Source organism: Trachinotus anak, unplaced genomic scaffold, assembly GCF_046630095.1.
Source record: "Trachinotus anak isolate AG129_WGS33_773 ecotype Australia unplaced genomic scaffold, CSIRO_AGI_Tana_v1 ptg000015l, whole genome shotgun sequence".
Taxonomy (NCBI): domain Eukaryota; kingdom Metazoa; phylum Chordata; class Actinopteri; order Carangiformes; family Carangidae; genus Trachinotus; species Trachinotus anak.
Window position 1 is genome coordinate 11,330,514 of NW_027273866.1, and position 17,659 is coordinate 11,348,172.

The window sequence follows — 17,659 nt, forward strand, 5'->3', positions numbered from 1 at the left end:
CTACCCAAGGGATGAAACTGATCATACCATATGATTATAAAACCCTATATTTGTTTGTAATCACTTTTATATCTTTTATATCTTTTATATCTTGTTGTATTCTGAATTGTTTCTGATGTGTTTTAAGTACATTTTACCAGTAATTTGTCTGCTCGTGCTACTGTACTATAAACGTCTATTTCCCTCATATTTTTAAGAGTATAATAATAATAATAATAATAATAATAATAATACAATTTACATATAGCACTTGTCATTAAGAAATTACACCTCAAAGTGCTTTACAAATTGAAAAAGGAAAAAGTACACAGTTTAAATAAAAGAGAAAAAAATAGAAGAAAAAAAATTCATTCAGTTATATATATATATATATATATATACATATATACATATATATATATATTTAATATTTTGCATAAAAGAAAGCACAACAGAAATTATCATTTGCTATCTCTTCAACCATCATCGTAATAAAATACATTTTTTAACAGTTGCTGAAAAGGCTTAAATGATGTTTTGTCCTCAAAGAATTTCACAATCGTTTTGGTGCTTCTGAATATTGATCTGCCTCTGCCTCCTTCAACTTCACATTTTCCTTATTTTAAAATATACTCAGATCCCTGTCAGGATGTGTCACTTCACTCTATAAATCTCCTCCTCCTTCCTTTCTTTGACCCCCTCATACACCCTCGGCAGCCTCCCGTTTTTGTCCCCTCCTTAGCTTTTGTCTCTCTTTCCCTCCAGAATTCCTGGCTGGAGCCTCGCTCTCTCTCTACCACTGTGTTGTCGTCCATCTGCCGGCTGCCGGGCCTCCTCCATGAGCAGATGTTCACCCCGTCTTCCACGACCTGAGTCTGGAGGTGTGTCTATGGGGGGGAGGGGGGGGTTGGTTGTTGACCAGTGAAGGGATGACCCACACCAAGAGAGAGTCTGCATTGACACTAGTAGAGACAAAAAGAGGGAACAATGGTATGGATGAACACCCAGGAGGTGGAGGGGGGAAGCAGTGGCTGACTGACCGTCTCCCTGCATACATACCCATCATTCTTCTGTGGAGTAGAGCAGAACATCCATTACTTGTCATTTGTGGTCATCATCTGTATGTGTCATCTGTAGACTTTAACCAGAGGTTTGTGCACAGGAAATTATAAAATAAAAACTGGACATTTCCCATTCTTCCATAAAAATGTCCACAAATGTCTATAAAAATATCAGCTAAGCAGCCTCCCGTATATCCCTTTGATCAATAATAATCCAGCTCTGTCTCATGTTGTTTAAATATGAATCCATCACAAAAGTTGGAATGAGACTTGTATTTTTGATTAAAACTAAGTTAAATCAGAAGACTTTTTAAAAGACTAGTAGAGGTGTCATCATACCCAAATCCACATTTAGTTTACTATAAACAAAAGAAAGAAAATGTTTTGACAACATATCTGTACTGGATCAATGTGCAAATGCTTATCTGGAAAACCCTCTTAACTGAAAAGAGTGAAAGATGGAAACCAGAAATCCTGTGATGAGGAATTTCTGCTAATAAGATAATAAAACACTGTATGAGGTGCTGCTAATGTGTGGACTACATTAAAGGAATTGTTCTACATTGTGGGAAAATCAGTTAATTGCCTTCTTGCCAAAGGGTAGATGAGATGATTGATAACACTCTCATGTTTGTACTGTAAATATGAAGCTACAGCCAGCAGCTAGTTATCTTAACATTGTACAAAGGGTAGATACAAGGAGAGCTAGCCAGCTAGCCTGACTTGGTCCAAAGTTTGAAACCATGCAACTACTGAGCAAGCATCTGGTCTTTTACATCTCTTTTTTTCCGCAGGTTAAACAAGCAAGATAATCTTTACTAAATCTAGATAAGTTATTAGATATATTCTTTTTTAACTACAGACAGTGCTAGGCTAGCTATTTCCTTGTGCTTCTAAGTTTAGCTAATAACGTGTTAGGTGCAGCATCACTTTTACCCTACAGACAGGAGAGGAGTATTGAGCTCCTCATTTCACTTAAAAACATATTTTCCAAAATATCACATCTTTGTTCTAAATATTTATCTATAACCCAGCAGCCAGTTAGCTTAGTATAGTACTTGGAATCAGAAGAAACTGTTTGCCTGGCTCTGTCCCAAGTTAAACAATATGTTCAAGTACCTTTAAATCGTACTAATATCTTTTTTCATTCATGCGAAAACAGAAATATAAACCCCATAAAACCACAAACTGTCAGTTTTCTGTTTCTGTTTGTGTACAGATTAAATACACAAGATATAACATGTTAATCAGTAACATTTACAGGTGCTGGGGCCAGATTTTTTTAATTGTTGCTCAGAGCCAGGCTAACTGTTTCCTATGTTTCCAGTCTTAATGCTAAGCTAAAATAATCGCCGGCTAGCTCTAGCATGGACAGATAAGTTCTCATCAAACTCTGTAATGTTTCTCTTCTCTATTCTATTAACTGCAATGAAAAAATCAACCTTAAATGCATTTAATGCCCCAATGTTTTGCTTCCCTATCACAAGATTTCTGGTTTCCTGCCTGGGGACTTTTCAGATAAGGTTTTTCCAGATAAGAATTTGCAAACGGAGCCGGTGCAGATCTGTTGCCATTGTTATTTGTGTGTGTATATTAATGACACCATTTAATGTGGTATTATTTTATTCAGATTATTACTGTGAAACATTTTAGTTTGAGCACATGTATATATGTATGTCATTTTTTCTTTTGTAGTATTGTTGGGATCAAAAAGCACTTGCCTATGATTAACAGGTGATTCATAGATCAATACATATTCACTCATCACTTAATGACCATGTGAAGCCCCAAGGGTAAAAGGGCTTGAATTAATGCTACTTTTCCAGTCCAACTCCGATTGTTGTGTCTCGAGGTACACTGGCTCTACTGTGAAAAGTAGAGGGTTTGTTTGTGCAGTTGTTCTGTGAGCCACAAAGCTCATATTGGGTTAAACTGGAGTTTAACTACAAGGGAAATTAAAGATTAGCTCCCTGCACAAACTGCAACAGATCAGACATGTGAAATTGACACTGGATTTTAGACTTACACAGATATTCTCTAAGAGAGACAGGACCATAAATAGCTGCGATCACAGCAAGAGAAAACACTCTGGATCATTACCCACTGCTGAAGAATGAAGTTCTGAGACATTTTTCTTGTGAGCAGTGTGTCATGTTAATTAGCCAGAGCGTGGTGAGCAGTTTGTGGTGTCTCCTCTTTCCACGTGACAGTCTGGGTGCTCTGTAATGTAGCTGCTGCTGTGCTAATGACCTGTTTGAACTAGTGTCAATGTTAATGTAGATAAGACAAATGCAAATTCTCAAGTAAGTGTCCAATCAACTGATCATCGACCGTTAGTACCTTGCACTGTGTTGGAGTTTGTCTGTCAATTGTCCAGTGTTGGTAAGAAGATCCCTCCCTAACCCAGTGGTGGAAAGCACATTTACTGACGTATAGAAATTTGAATATCTTTGCACAGTGATTTCACATGGATTTATCTAAGAAGGAATTGATTTGTTTTGGTTTCAGTGGAGAGTTTACAGTCACAAGATTGTCTAAATGCAGCTTCAGAGGTTTTCTATATTGACAGCAAGAATAAAGCTAGTGTAAATCACTGAATCCATAACGCTTGGTGTGTGATTTTTCAAATTCAGACCATTTTCACAAACAATCTGCAGTGTCTGTTGACAAATTCCCTCTGTCTTTTACAAAGGTCACCTTGAGAAGAGAGCTTCACATCTACAACTTTACTGAGCAACTAGTGTGTGTGTGTGTGTGTGGGTGTGTGTGTAAACTACCTCCTCCCTTTTAGCTACGCCCTCTACCTCCAACTGTAAATGAAGGGTTTGAAAAGAGTGCAGACTGTTGAGCACCGAAGCCATCAGTGGGGAAGAATTCTTTATGAGCGTCCCAGTTACAGGTTACTACTGCCTGCACATTACCACACACTGTTTGTGAGTCACAGTGTGAGATAAATAGAGATAAGATAGGTCCTAATACACTGTAATGAACTTCACCCACGGCGATATTTTTATAGCAGCATTTATGAAAGTTTAAAAGGTTGATTTCATTCTATTATCTTAGGTTGTTTCAACACTCATCCCATTCTTAAAGGACCAGACCTGTGTGTTTGCAAGTTTTTACTCTTTCACAACAAACTGTGTGTAACTGTACACGATGAAATGTGTTTTATGCAGTTGAGTTTTGTGTTACATTGTCTAGACTGCAACAATAATGTAGGCCAATTTTGTAATATATTTAAGATGGCTAGATGTGCACTGTGATGGATTACAATACTCAAGCAAGTTTCAAGATTCTGCCAGTGGATTTTCATTTGGTACATTATGGTACCACATGGTAACACATTAGCATAACTTGCATAATCCATCGTAATAGTAGTTACTCATCATTTAATTAAAATGTGAAGCCATGAGGGTCAAAGAACTGAGATGAGGTTGTTGCTCCTACATATGAAGGAAAGCCCTCGTCTTTTTTGTGTTTGTGTCTGTTAGTGTGAGCTTGTGTAAAAAAAAAAAAAAAAAAAAGGAAACCAGTTGTCAGTGGGGAGTCAGTGCAGGTTTGGTGGGAACAGAGGGTGTTGGGAGGTTTACAGAGGTTTTATTCGGGGTAAGTTGCTCTCTCTCTCTCCCCCCTTTTGTCTCCTCTTTTCACATGTGGGGTGTGGAGCCCGGAGTCACAGGCTCATGCTTTTACCTCTCCAGGGAAGTTCATTAAACCTTATTTACATTTGTGATGCCAATCACACAGATAATTTAACCGCACAAAGACTGAACGCTGGTTAATAGTGGTTATTCCACATATTCCACATGCCAAAGGTCAGTACTCCTCCCTGCTTACAACCTCAGGTTTGTAAAAATGATACTGAAAGATCTAAGAAAGCAAACCGAGCTGCCTGATTCTGAATTACACATAACTGTTCATTCAGTATTGTAAATGCAGTCAGAGGTGTGCATGAGAAACCTGGACTTCTAGTGGGAGAGGAAGTTCTGAGATGAGGAGAAAAGTTGTAGAACCACAAACCAACGCATACGTCCCATAAACCTCAAGGCAAAATCCTGAGGTGTTTTTACTGGTTACATCTGTCTGGTTTAGTTGCCTGGACGGCCAAAGCGGTCTGGTTGAACTAGTTAAAGGCAGGTGAGTGTTTGACTTTACAAACAAAGCTTATCCCAGAGACCTTCTATTTGAAACTTTTAACATTACATTTCAGTGTTTCCAGAATATATAATCCAAAAATAGCTTAAAGAGAAATGGTTGTTGTCCAAACCAGCAGGGACCAGACTCAATGTAATAACTTCTTCCATCTCTACGTCGAAAATAAAACATTTAAAATCCCTGTAATTTATATCATCACTTCCTCATAGGACCATAGTTCAGAGCTTTCATCTGGGTATAAACAGAAACAGTCCTATTTTAGATTTTCTTAAAAACATGGACGTGAGATTGTTTTAATTCCATTTGAACTGGTTCCTGAAACTTATAGCTGCAAAGTTACTTGCATACGAGGCAGGAAGTGATGTTTGATGAACGGAGACATAACTAAAACCACTTTAAAAGATGTGATCTCCCACACCAACTCACACATGCACCCACAAATGCAAATTGCACACGTTCTAATCTATAGACATTCAGGAACAGCAAGCCTCTCAGTTCATGAGTTGTGGCTTATCTTCTCCTTGAGTTCATGTTGCTTTTCACATCTTGTTAAGGTACACAAATATGACATGGATTCAGAAGGAAAAGGAGGTAAGGTAATATTTTTATCCCCAAGGGGCAATATGTTGCACAACCAGCAGTAAAAACAACCATTAACATCCATCAGCGTGTGAGCGCGTGGGGCAGCGAGGGAGAGAAACAGCAAAAAGGAAGTATTCATTTCATCAGGGAAAATGATTTCTTTTGTCTGAGTCACTTTGTGTGGGAGGCATATGAGCATGGCAACCATTGCGGGTATGTAAGCACACAGTCAGGTCACAATGTGGTTTTACCACAATGCTGCAATGATGAGAGATGTTCAGAGGATTTAACTTAAACTATAACTTTTTATACTTAAATTCCATCATAGTTACTTCTTATACTAATTTTGCTTCAGTAAGGATTTTTACTTTGAACAGGCTATTACCACTGTTACTTAGGTAAGAGTGCCTGGAGTGGTGATTAAGTAGATTTACACAAGCACTGTACTTTAGAACGAATTTCAGGCACATGTACTTTACTTAGGTCTTTTCATTTCATGCTGCTTCGTACTTACTACTCCACTACATTCAAAGGTAGGTATCGCACTTTTTACTTCACTATATTTATCTGAGCTGGAGTTACTAATTACTTCATCTCTTAAGATACATACAAAATGTATGAAGAGCTTATAAACTATGATGCTTTGTTACCCAACAGTATATACAAGCAGAGCTGAAATGCTTTTCTTGGGGTTAAAATATAGTAACTTACCAACAGGTCACACAAAACAAGACATTTGAAAGTTGTGCTTTGGGCCTCAGACAATTGTGAAAGGCACTTCTCACTATTTTCAGAATTTTTACAAACTAAACAATCAATTGATAAACTAAGAGAATAATCATTGGTTGCAGTCCTTTAAAAAATGGTTTGAAAATAGCTCCAGCTCAAACAGCTACAGCAGTGAAATGCTGCCTGAACACACATGATCTAATGCTATCACAGTCACAGGAGACATACTTGAACTTCTATTTGTAACAGCTTTTAAAACCTTTACCTAAGTAAACAACCTGAAAACTTTCACCACCCATGGCTATCTGAATATTTCTACCATCAGTGGAATTCATTCAGCTGAATTCAATTCAAAATAAGTACATATAGACAGTTTATTTCCTCATATAATCACCTAAATGCAGAAGCATTAAATATATAAATATCATAAAGAGTTGAAAATATGAAGGATTTCAGTAGTGGCCCGTTCACAGCTGGTCATGTCTTAAACCATAAATGCACATAATATGTTTAAAAAAAAAGCAGAATTCAAAAGTGCAAATGTATTTATCACTTCAGACAAACTTATTCAGTAAGATGATGCAACTACCTTTGCTTGTGGGATCAGTATGACCTCACTTTAGATAAACTGTTGTGTCTTTGCAGATTTGAATAGAGGCACGCAAGCACAGACATGTTGGTAGTGGGGAGGGGGTTTCATCTTTAATTTATTTTTTTCAAAATCTCTCTATCAGCATCCAAGTTAATTATTATTCTAGACATTTAAACCAAACAACAATGGTAGGAAACGATTTATATTATATGCGTTGATTCCTGGGAGTTTCAGCCCACTGTCGAGAGGATGAGAACAAAAGATATGTGAGAAGAAAGATGAACATTTTAAAGGATTGTGTCACATCCTCCTTCTTCTCCCCTATCCGGCGACAGGACAACGGCGGAGAGCTGTTGTGCTCTCTGATTGGTCGACGAGAGAGCAGAAGGCGCTGATTGGCTGAAAGGTTGCCGCTCCAGAACTTCTATTTTGAACATAAATACGAGCGACCTCAGTCTCTTTTTCTCAGAAACCAGGGGCTGTCAGAGAGGGAGTACGCTGTACTACAGCTCTCTGCCACAAACAACAACTATGTGGTTTTACTAACTTAGCAGGACTGAATCAAAGTTTTACTCCACACGGAATCACCGAGTCACTTCCAGCCGGTGTTTCAGATCGCATGGTTCGGAAATGTTTTCTTAAATTGTTGCTAGCTAACTGGTTAGCTCACTGGCTAGCTTGAAGTTTGGACCGTCTTGCTAACTAATTGGCACTCTCCGACCCAACATTCAAACTAAAGCAAGAACGACCGCGGGATTTATACAAATTGGACAGCTAAAGATGGAGTCGGTTAATGGTTTTGGCAGCACCAGTCCTGTTAATACTATTTTGAAAAGCAGGCCCGACGGGATCCCCGGGCTTTCCTCATTCTCTCTGCCCGAGCTGAGCTCAAAGAACTCGCACTGCAGGGATCTGTTCTCCTGTGGACCAGCGACTGTTCTGTCTCCTGTCACCAATTTGGCTCTGGACATGGACAATTTAGCTGGACTCGGCAGGTATTAATATTCTTCTTATTATTACACTTATATGTGTTATTTCTCCTACTTGCTGTTGTCTGTTTGTCATTTATTCCAGCCCTTAATCTGGCATTCAAAGTCTGGTTTGCTGTTCATACCATTGTTTTGTTTTTTTTCTTGTTCGTGTCTTTCCCACACAGCCAATGTGATACCCCGAAAAGGAGAAAGCATGCACCCCTTGAAAAGGTTCCCTCCTTTGCCTCTGACGTCTCATCTGATGCTGGTGAGCCACTGAAGACCTATTGTCCGTGTTAATTGTTTCCAGTACAATTGATGCCTGAGGGCCTTATGTACATCTGATCTCATAGTTATGCACCTTAATTTTAATTGTGGTCATGAGATGAGTATTGTCAATGGTTGCTTTGTTAACTTATTTTGGAGCTTATTTTTAAACAGAAAATTAATTTTGATTAATTACATTTTACACTCAAGCAAAAAGCCAGATGTCATCTTGTTCCCAACTCCCATCTTCTCAGTCATGAGGAATTGCTTTTTTTCTTTGTCATGTGATAATTGACTGAGTATCTTTGGGTTTTAGGCTGCTGGTCAGACAAAACAAGCAACTGTTTTGCATTGCCCTTGGGCTTTGTTCACAACTTTCTGACATTTCTAGACTTAACAAAATTAATTGTTGGATTAATTGACAATGAGAATGATATTCAATTGCAGCTGGTGCATATATCGATCTGTGACACAAGTGTCTTCCCTCAGGCCTCGGCATGGATCCCCCGAGTCCAATGGATGCCGTTGAAGTGGAAGACACGTAAGTTGCACTGTCCTCCTCATGTCTGTCCTAATCAATCAGCCTATGAGCTGTGCCCCTCTGCTTTCCCCCATCCACCACCCCCCACCTCCACCCTATGCTCGGGATCAGCTGAGCCAAGCACCATTTCTCATCTTTAGGATTATTGTTTTTACCGTTGGCTTTAACATGCCAGCCTCACTCAGTTTTACTAAGCAGATTAGCTGATAAGGCATGACGGCTTAACTTTCTTTGTGTTTTTAGAGTTGAGTGAAAAGATGTTGTCTGGAATTGTACAGTTGTTGACTTTGACTTGGTTATGTTGTCCGTGGAAAATGATTCTTGACACTCTGGACAAGGGACACAGAGAGAAGTTAAAAGAAGTTAAGACATTAAGGAGAAACTAATTTGTACCAGTTCCTAAAGGCAAAAGAAACTGGGCACACCAGTTGTGCTCAGCATTCTTATCTTTATCAGTTTGTCAGCATATCCTCCAGTGCCTAATCTTGGGTGGCCCCTCTCCTAATTCTCAGTTGGGTGAGTCCCTGCAGACATCTGCCGCCGTCTTATGTGTGAGTTCCTTTACAGCAGCATTTGGTGCTGAAGACCTCATTCACCTTCTTTACAGCTGTTCGGTTGCTAGGAGTTTTCCAGGTTGGGGGAGGACGTGACCCACGCTTGAGTTTAAGGATAGCCCACCCCCTCTGGGTTTTGGCACACTCTTCCTATGCACTGTTATTTCAATAGGAAAAAGGGGGAAGGAGTTTTTGCTGCATCACATCTATTGAAATGAGGGCACCCCCAGAGAACAACTGCCCCCCTTCTTTTCGTCTGCATTGAATGGGACACGCTCCCCCCTTGACAAACAAAGGGCCCTTGCAGAAAAGGGGTTGGCAGCATAGGCTCTAGCAGGCATATGGTAGATTAGCTGATCTCTGCAGCCCTTCTCATGCCCCACCACCCCCCTCCCCTCGAGCAGCACACTGAGCTATCCACTCAACTTATTTAGCATACAGGTGGGCATAACTCCAGAGACCACCTCTTACATCTATGCATTCAACCAACTTCCTCTAGTCCAACCGTTCCTCTTGGTTTCTCAATAGAGCCACAGATTCTTTGTAGTTTCCAGGCGCACTGGTAATAAAGGCCTTCAGCCTCTCGGCACAGTAGGTTTTATTACAAAGATCTGATAATTCTCTTTAAGTGCAGCACTATTTTAAAATCTGTTGAATGTTTTAACCATTTCATACTAATTCTGAATAGTTTCAAATTTTTCAATTACAGATTTGAAAAGGCCATTCAACAGTCAAGCCGAGTTGTCAACGAGTAAGTTGCTTTCCAGTCAATAATTTAAAATCATTTGCGGGTGTTTGTTTATTTATTGCCTCTTTATTTGAAAGATAGTACTCTCCAGGGAATATTATACTACACAAACTAAAACAGCCTGTTGATTTGATTTGTACTGACTGCTTCCTCTCCCTTCTTTCAATTATAGGAGGATACCAATCCGAAGAATCAACTCATTGCCAGTAAGCAGATTTGTCATGTTTTGTTTACAGCTCTGCATGCTTCATTTCAATTTGTTTTAATCTGTCTGATGTACGCGGCCTGTTGTCATTTGAATTTGGTTGTCAAGCATTAAAATCACAAAATTTAATCTCAAAATTTTCAGTTTAAATTCAAATGAATCATACACACCTGTAAGAGAGAGAGACTCAAATTGAAGTAAAAAAATAAAATGCAGCTGGGTCGGGTAACAAGATTTTTTTTTTTTTTTTTTTTTTCCTCTTCAATTGAGTTACTGCAAAACATTCTCCAGTACTTAACAGCTTGTTTCCAGTTGCTGAGGCTCTGCTGACTGGCTCCCTCTTCTCTCCCCTCAGCCCCAGCTCCTGGGTCTCAGTCCATCTCTGAAGGGACAAGAGGACTCTCACCGCTATGGAATATTCGGCCAACAACCCTCCCAAATAAACGCAGCCTCCTCCTCACAACATGACAACAAAGAGAACATGCCAGAGGTCAGTGGTGCTGTTTGTCTTTGGTAGAACACATCAATGACAAGGTATTACAGAAGGAAATCTAGATTGTTAAATTAGCTTTTTGCTGGTTAGATACAGAAGCTAACATAGAACTTTTAGTAATGCTTAGAGAGCTGATTTGTTGCCATGACAAAGGCATTGCATCATTTGCCTTAAAATTTTGGTCGATCTTTGGATTTTATTCCACTTAAAGTTAAATGAATAACATTGGTGACAATATCACGTTTTTAAAAGCTTCACCCCAGTTGGGGGACATTTATTTTCCTTCTGTAAGTTTAAAGTTGATACAGATGATAAATGCCTGTAGAAATATTGTGTGTAGCTCAGCAACAGATTAACACCCACTGAGGTTTTATCTGTAGAAATGTTAGGCATTGATGAATTTTTTTGAATGTACTTTCAGGAGGGCTCTGAATTCAAGAAACCCACAATGCCACCGTTGCGGAGTCGTGTGCGCTCCTTCAACTGTGGACAGTCAAAGGACGCCTTTTCCCGCCGCCCCAGCTCGGCTCCAGCCCTCATGGTATGTGACCATCATCAGAATCAGTGTCTATCATTGTGCACATGATTAAGATTTGGCTCTAGAGAGATGCAAACTCTTCCTTTTATCTTTTTCCCTTTGTCCAGTTTTCCTCACCTCCTCCAATCCAGCACCTGGACTTTAATGACTCCAGCCCCATGTTCCTGAGAAGTTCCTCCCTCACCTCTTCTCTAAACGATGACGATGATGATGGCTTTTTGGAAGTCTTGGACGACAACATGGAGGTGAGGCCCCATCACGTTACAGACAACGACGAGTGAAAGAAAAGAAAAGAAAACAATCCAAAACTCTGCGAATGTCTGAAATCACTCCTCCATACTTTTAAGGAACCACATGATTTCAGTTCTACCATCTGCACGATTAAGTTCACAATATAGTGTTTTTAAATATTTGTATGACAACACCTCTGTCTTCTACAGAACGATTCCGCGATGCCGATGGGAATGGCCAGCTTGCTCACTGCCCCACTGGTCTCCGACACCAGCGCAGAAGACTCTGTAAGTTTTTCTTCTAACAAACAGAAGTTGGTAAATTTGTCAGGAAAGAATCACAGGAGCAAAGCAGTGAAACCTCAGCAGCATGAAGCATTTGCTTTATTGTATAATCTTCTGATCTAGGAAGAAGCAAGTTATTGCAGGACTGTCTTGTAGAGCTCAGTGGGGACAAAGACATGTTGCCCATGTCCCATTACCTATCACATGATTCTAAAAACTAGGAGCTCAGATTTGTGGTTTTTCCCTTTTAAAAGTTCTGCCATCCAAAGAGAAAGAAGTCTTTCCTGTAGCCAAGTCATTGATAATACTGTGCCACAAAATGTAAATGGACCATTGAATTTGAAAGTCTTTTTTTTTCCTCCTTCAGCCTGTGATTCGCTGCCGGCCACGGAGCCTGTTTCGCTCTCCCTCCATGCCCAGCCCAGTCTGCCGTCCCTCTGCGAAGCGCCCCGACTGCCCCGGAGATGATAACACGCCGGTGAGGGTGAAGAGACGACGCAGCCTGGCAGGAACACAGCCCACCACCCTGGAACAAAACCCTGAATCTCCACGGATGGTGAGTCTGCACTGCCTGCTACACCCATCAGTGTTATAAGTGTTAGTTAAAGTGATGTTGAGACCTGGTTTACTGAAGGAAACCAGAGTTGATATGATGGCTGTTCTGTTAAATAAAGACCGAATAAAGTTTTAAAGTTGTTTTCTTGCCTGTAAACATCATCATCATGTCGGTGAAATGCTCTTCTCTAGCAGAAGTTTATGGTCAGGATTTTGTCTTTGAGTCAGATACAAGAAGAGCTCTTTCTTTCTTGAGCCGATCACATCTTGATGATATAATACATCTGTAGCTTAAAAAAAGTCTCCACTGACCATCTGTTAAGTGGAGAAATGTCTTTGCTGAGGCTGGCTGTCTATTGTCACTGGCTTTTTGTAGACGAGCTCGAATTACCTCATTTTCTCCTTGGCTGCTTCCTTAAGTCTCTCCCTCCTCTTCCTCCCAGGGCTGCTCTGTGCTCCAGAGGTCCAAATCCTTCTGTCAGACAGAGATTGAGAAGCTGCTGGACAGTGAGGACGGCTCTAATGAGCTAATAGGAGATTTCACCAAGGTGAGGAAGACTGCAAAATCCTCAGCTGTGTTTCCTAACTCTGGTGACCTAATTGTGTGAAATGAACCTCTGTAATCTAATTTCCTTTTTTGTCTTTTAGCCGTTTGTGTTACCCACAGTGAAGGGCAGTCGTCAAGACCTCAAGTACATTACCTCAGAGGTGGTGAGTAGAGGCTCTTTTCTCTTTGCCCTGACGACAAGTCCTCAGTGTCTTACTGCTGGAGTTTGACATTATGTCAAAGAGAAAATATTAAAGTGTGTTTTCTGTGGTCTTCAGATGGTGGAAGCTCTCACTGGCCAGTTTAACCATCTAGTTGAGCAAGTCATTGTCATCGACTGCCGCTACCCCTACGAGTTTGAAGGAGGACACATCAAGGTGAGTCTAACAACACGTCAGCCATTTACAGGACCTACAAGAAACAAAGAGATGCAACTAACAATTTTCATTATTGACTAATCTCATGAATATCTTCACAATTAATCAATTAATTGTCCTTTCTCTATAAAATGTAAATATCATGATGAATCCCAATGCAGTGTCTTCAGATTGCTAAAGCTGGAACTAGAGAATTTCTGTGTATTCTTGAAAAATTACAGAAATGATTGATCATTTATTAAAATTCAAGATCTTCTGTCGATCAAGTCATTAACTAAATGTTTTGGCCACAGAATCAAATGTTTCCACCCTATGAATTGTGTTATTTTGTGCAGGTTCATTTCCTAAACTTTCAATAATAAATTGAGTAATTTGTGTACAAATGCCTCAGGGTCACTTCCTGTACTTTATAAACTAAATGTTTGGTTTGACTCTGTCATCCCAGGGAGCTCTGAACCTGCACCAGGAGGAGCAGGTGGAGGATTTCCTCCTCAAGACCCCCATCGTCCCGTCCTGCCCAGAGAAACGAGTCGTCATCATCTTCCACTGCGAGTTCTCGTCGGAGCGCGGCCCTCGAATGTGCCGCTTCGTCAGGGAGCGAGACCGCGCCATGAACGACTACCCCAAACTCCACTACCCCGAGCTCTACATCCTCAAGGGCGGATACAAAGACTTCTTCCCTCACTTTCAGGTTAGTTTAGCTTTAGATTCCACTTAAGCTGATACTTAGCCAGTCAAGCTTTGACAAAAGCCATGAAATGTAGTTGACAAATCAACCATAAGATCCAATCAGTAGCTGCTCAGGAGACTTTTACCCTGTTGTCACTGACATATGGTCATTGGCAATGAAGGTTTCATAAAGGCTAATGAGAAATGATGTGTGGCCAGGATTGTTACTGGAAACCACTCGACACCAGCTGAAATACTGTGACACATATGTTTATCTTACAATCTGTAAAAGTAAGAGTGCAAACTGCAGCGCTGCTTCAGATACTCAGAACACAGCTGAACTGTTGTTGCACAGGTCTCAGGGATTTTTGGGAGCCAGCTGTCATTTTGTTCCGATCATGTGTGATTGACAGATGGCTTTGTGCTTTTTTAGATTTGAATGTTTTGATCCCAACATAATAGTATAAGAAATAATGCAATTTGCTCAGTTTGCACTATTGTTTACATAAACAGGCCAATTTAAGTTTTATCCATAGCCGAGTTACAATTTCGTTCATGGTCCCCCAGAATTGGTGTGATACAGTAATTTCAGCTCAGTGTCCACTTGCTAGCCTTTTCTAAGCTTTCAGCTGCATCTCAGTGTATTTTTCTGTCTTAAAAACAGAGTAAGTTGACTTTGAGTTGAGATGTTATGAGGCTATTTTGTTGTGGCTTTTTAAAGTCACCTCTCATTGTATGAAACCCTTGATGGCTGTTCAGTACTCTAAACTTGTCTCATCATCTTCCTGCGCAGTTGCAATGTGAACCTCAGGCCTACCGGCCCATGCACCACGAGGACTTCAAGGAGGACCTCAGGAAGTTTCGCCTCAAGAGTCGCACCTGGGCCGGGGAGCGCAGCAAGAGAGACATGTACAGCCGACTGAAGAAGCTGTGAGCGCCTCCTCTTCCTCCCGAACTGCCTCTGAAACACACTGCCTCCCCCTGAACAGACTGAGTGCAAATGTCTCTCAGAGCCTGAGGCCTTGCCCCCATCGACAAGGAAATAAGTTATTGGGATTGCACCAACAGAAAAGGGATTTTCTCAAGTCCCCAAAGTTTCATTTAACTATAACAAAGTTAGTTATTTATGCAAATCTAAAGAGGGAAAGACGAGAAATGATGAACACTCGACCTAAAGATGCCACTGAGGTGCGGTGAACAGATTTTGTTAAGATGATCTGAAGCAATGTGATCATTTTAAAACCCACTTGGACCTACTGCCTCTTTTACCGTTTGTCATTATGCTGGCGTAAGCAAGCACAAATCACTTCCAGATTCCTATACAGCAGCCAAACCTCACTGCCAAGTCTGAAGTTTGTCTTTCAGTCTCCTCACTGGATATTTTTTTTTTTTTTTTAATTTTTTTTATTCCACCTAATTTAAGCACTTAATTTAAAACCTGAAATGGTGAGGTGCTTTTTTTGATACTGCTTTTTATGTAACGTTTAATGAATTTTATTGATCCCAATTTAGATGTTGATTTGTTGAAACATGCCTTTTTCTAGGCGTCCCCAAATGCTAATTGGATATTTTCATGACAAATTGTTAAAGTATAAGATAAATGCAGAGCTTTTTTTCTTCCTGATCAGTTGCAATACTTTTTTGTTTTTATTTTTATTTTTTTATCGGTCAGAAGAAACCAAAGCAAACAAACTACCTGTTAACTTTGCAGTGAGATTTTTTCTGATGCTGCAGGTCAGCAAGTGTGAGAGGATTTTTAATCTAAGAAAAACACGTTTGTTTTGCTTTCAATCCCTTAATGTTCAGAGATAAAATGTCTTCCACTCTGCAGAGCCAATGATGTCAGTTTATAGCGACTGGGGTGGTTTGAATATTTTGGTGCAGGCTCGTGGGGGAGCTGCTGAAATAAAGATCCAATGTGCATTCAAATGGGATGTACAGTATCTTTTCTTTGTTGTTGTTTTGGTTTTTTTAACTGTAGAAATTTAATTTGTGTTATGAATGCGTTCTTGGGTGGGACTGGGGATTTCTGTGCAGATACTTGAATGGTTTTTGGAAGATATAAACATTGTAGAAGCACCTACTTTAACAAAAGAAGCAAAAAACAAAGTCAGAATTGGCAAAATCATTATTTTAACATGGATCCTTAAAAACTAATCTTAACCAGTGATTTGAAGCAACTTTTGATACAAAAACATGTCCACATCAGGGGCAAGAAGTGGGTTTATAGGTTTGTTGAGTTCCTTGTAACATTTTACAAAACCAGTAAAGCAAGTCTCAATAGTGCACCACATTTGCTTTGTCATTATCAGTGTCTGTAATTACAGTATAAATCTTAATCACTTCCCTATGTAGTGACCTAAAAAGATACAAAAACAAATGTCCATAGCAGGTAGATGTTAGTGCAGTTCTGCATTCACATTACACTCTACACTACACTTTCAGTGACACCCAGTGACTCAAAATGCCTGAAGTCAGAGTTGACTGTCTCTTTATTAGAGCTGAAACGATGAGTCAAATGTTTACTGACAATTTTAATAATCTTTACAGATTAAATAATTTCTTATTCTTCAAAATGCCAAACATTCTCTGGTCCCAGGTTCTGCCATATTGATCAGTAATGAAAATATTCATTATGTCAGTCCACATTTTAAATGTAAAGTTGTCCAGGTAACTGAACCTGGTAACAGGCTCCTGAGGTGCAGCACTCAGTCAAAGCAAACTTGACTCTCAACACATCTGTCGTTTTGTTTGGTCTCGGCACGGCGGGGACACACGTTTTCCTGCACACACAGCAGTTCCTGTTTTTTCAAATCTTCCCTCTTCAGCCGAACTGGGGAGTGGCCTCTGCTGCAGCACGTGCCCACACACACACACACATTCCTGTATGCTTATGGAGTGGCTCTGTGGAGGCGGTGCCTGGCAGCCTGACATGTCCTGACAGGAGAGTAACAGTTCTGCTGCAGGAGGGGGAAGAAAAATCAGAGCCACCACGTGCTGTAAACACGTGATTGCTCTGATGGACAGGAGGTTATAAAAGCACAACTCCCTCCCTCCTGGCACTTCACCAAAGTTTGAAATCAGGCAGTTTCCCAGCGGCCATGTGGCTGTGGGAAAGAGAGCGCGAGCCTTTGTTTGCATTCCACCGTCTGAGGTCTGAAAACTAATTTACTGCCAACAGTTTCAAGCTGAAACAAGTGTCTGTTGGTCGTCTTGTGCAACTCAACTGAAGATGCTTCATTTCTTTCCTAAACCCTGGAAAAGAAGTGATATTGGCAGAATAGTAAAGACTGAACATAGCTGGGAAAAGGGAGGGAAACATCAGAAAACCAGATTTTGTCTCAGTGATCTTTACATCTACTTGTCAATGGGTCTACACTATTCACGATCGTGCTGCCACCTTTGTCTGAACAAGGGGCCTCGCACTTTGAGATGAGGCATACCTCATGCAACACTTGCAGAAGCCTTTCAATGCAAGCCGCCTTTTCCACTTCAACTGTCGGTTTTAAAATGCAGATGAGTCCCTGGAAGGTCCCCAGAAAGAAAAGCAAACCGAGCCAGGTTTTACAAATGGACCATCT

At 40.3% G+C, this 17,659-nt stretch overlaps 1 protein-coding gene across 1 annotated transcript; it reads left to right on the plus strand.

The window, feature by feature from the left end:
• Positions 1–6,996: 6,996 nt before the first annotated feature.
• On the plus strand, positions 6,997–16,007 carry cdc25b (cell division cycle 25B). The gene is made up of 15 exons (XM_071498839.1): positions 6,997–8,093; positions 8,255–8,337; positions 8,826–8,877; positions 10,141–10,182; positions 10,352–10,385; positions 10,740–10,874; positions 11,299–11,418; positions 11,523–11,660; positions 11,856–11,933; positions 12,298–12,486; positions 12,929–13,033; positions 13,134–13,196; positions 13,311–13,409; positions 13,855–14,100; positions 14,872–16,007. The coding sequence occupies exons 1-15, from the start codon at positions 7,879–7,881 to the stop codon at positions 15,010–15,012; spliced, it is 1,740 nt and encodes a 579-aa protein (XP_071354940.1). The 5' UTR covers positions 6,997–7,878; the 3' UTR covers positions 15,013–16,007.
• The last annotated feature ends 1,652 nt before the right edge of the window (positions 16,008–17,659 follow it).

Bases quoted from the DNA above. Each gene is read 5' to 3' on its own strand.
- cdc25b (XM_071498839.1), top strand. From the start codon at position 7,879: ATGGAGTCGGTTAATGGTTTTGGCAGCACCAGTCCTGTTAATACTATT. The intron at 8,338-8,825 runs GTGAGCCACTGA...GTCTTCCCTCAG, and splicing joins TGACGTCTCATCTGATGCTG to GCCTCGGCATGGATCCCCCG. The intron at 11,661-11,855 runs GTGAGGCCCCAT...TGTCTTCTACAG, and splicing joins TCTTGGACGACAACATGGAG to AACGATTCCGCGATGCCGAT.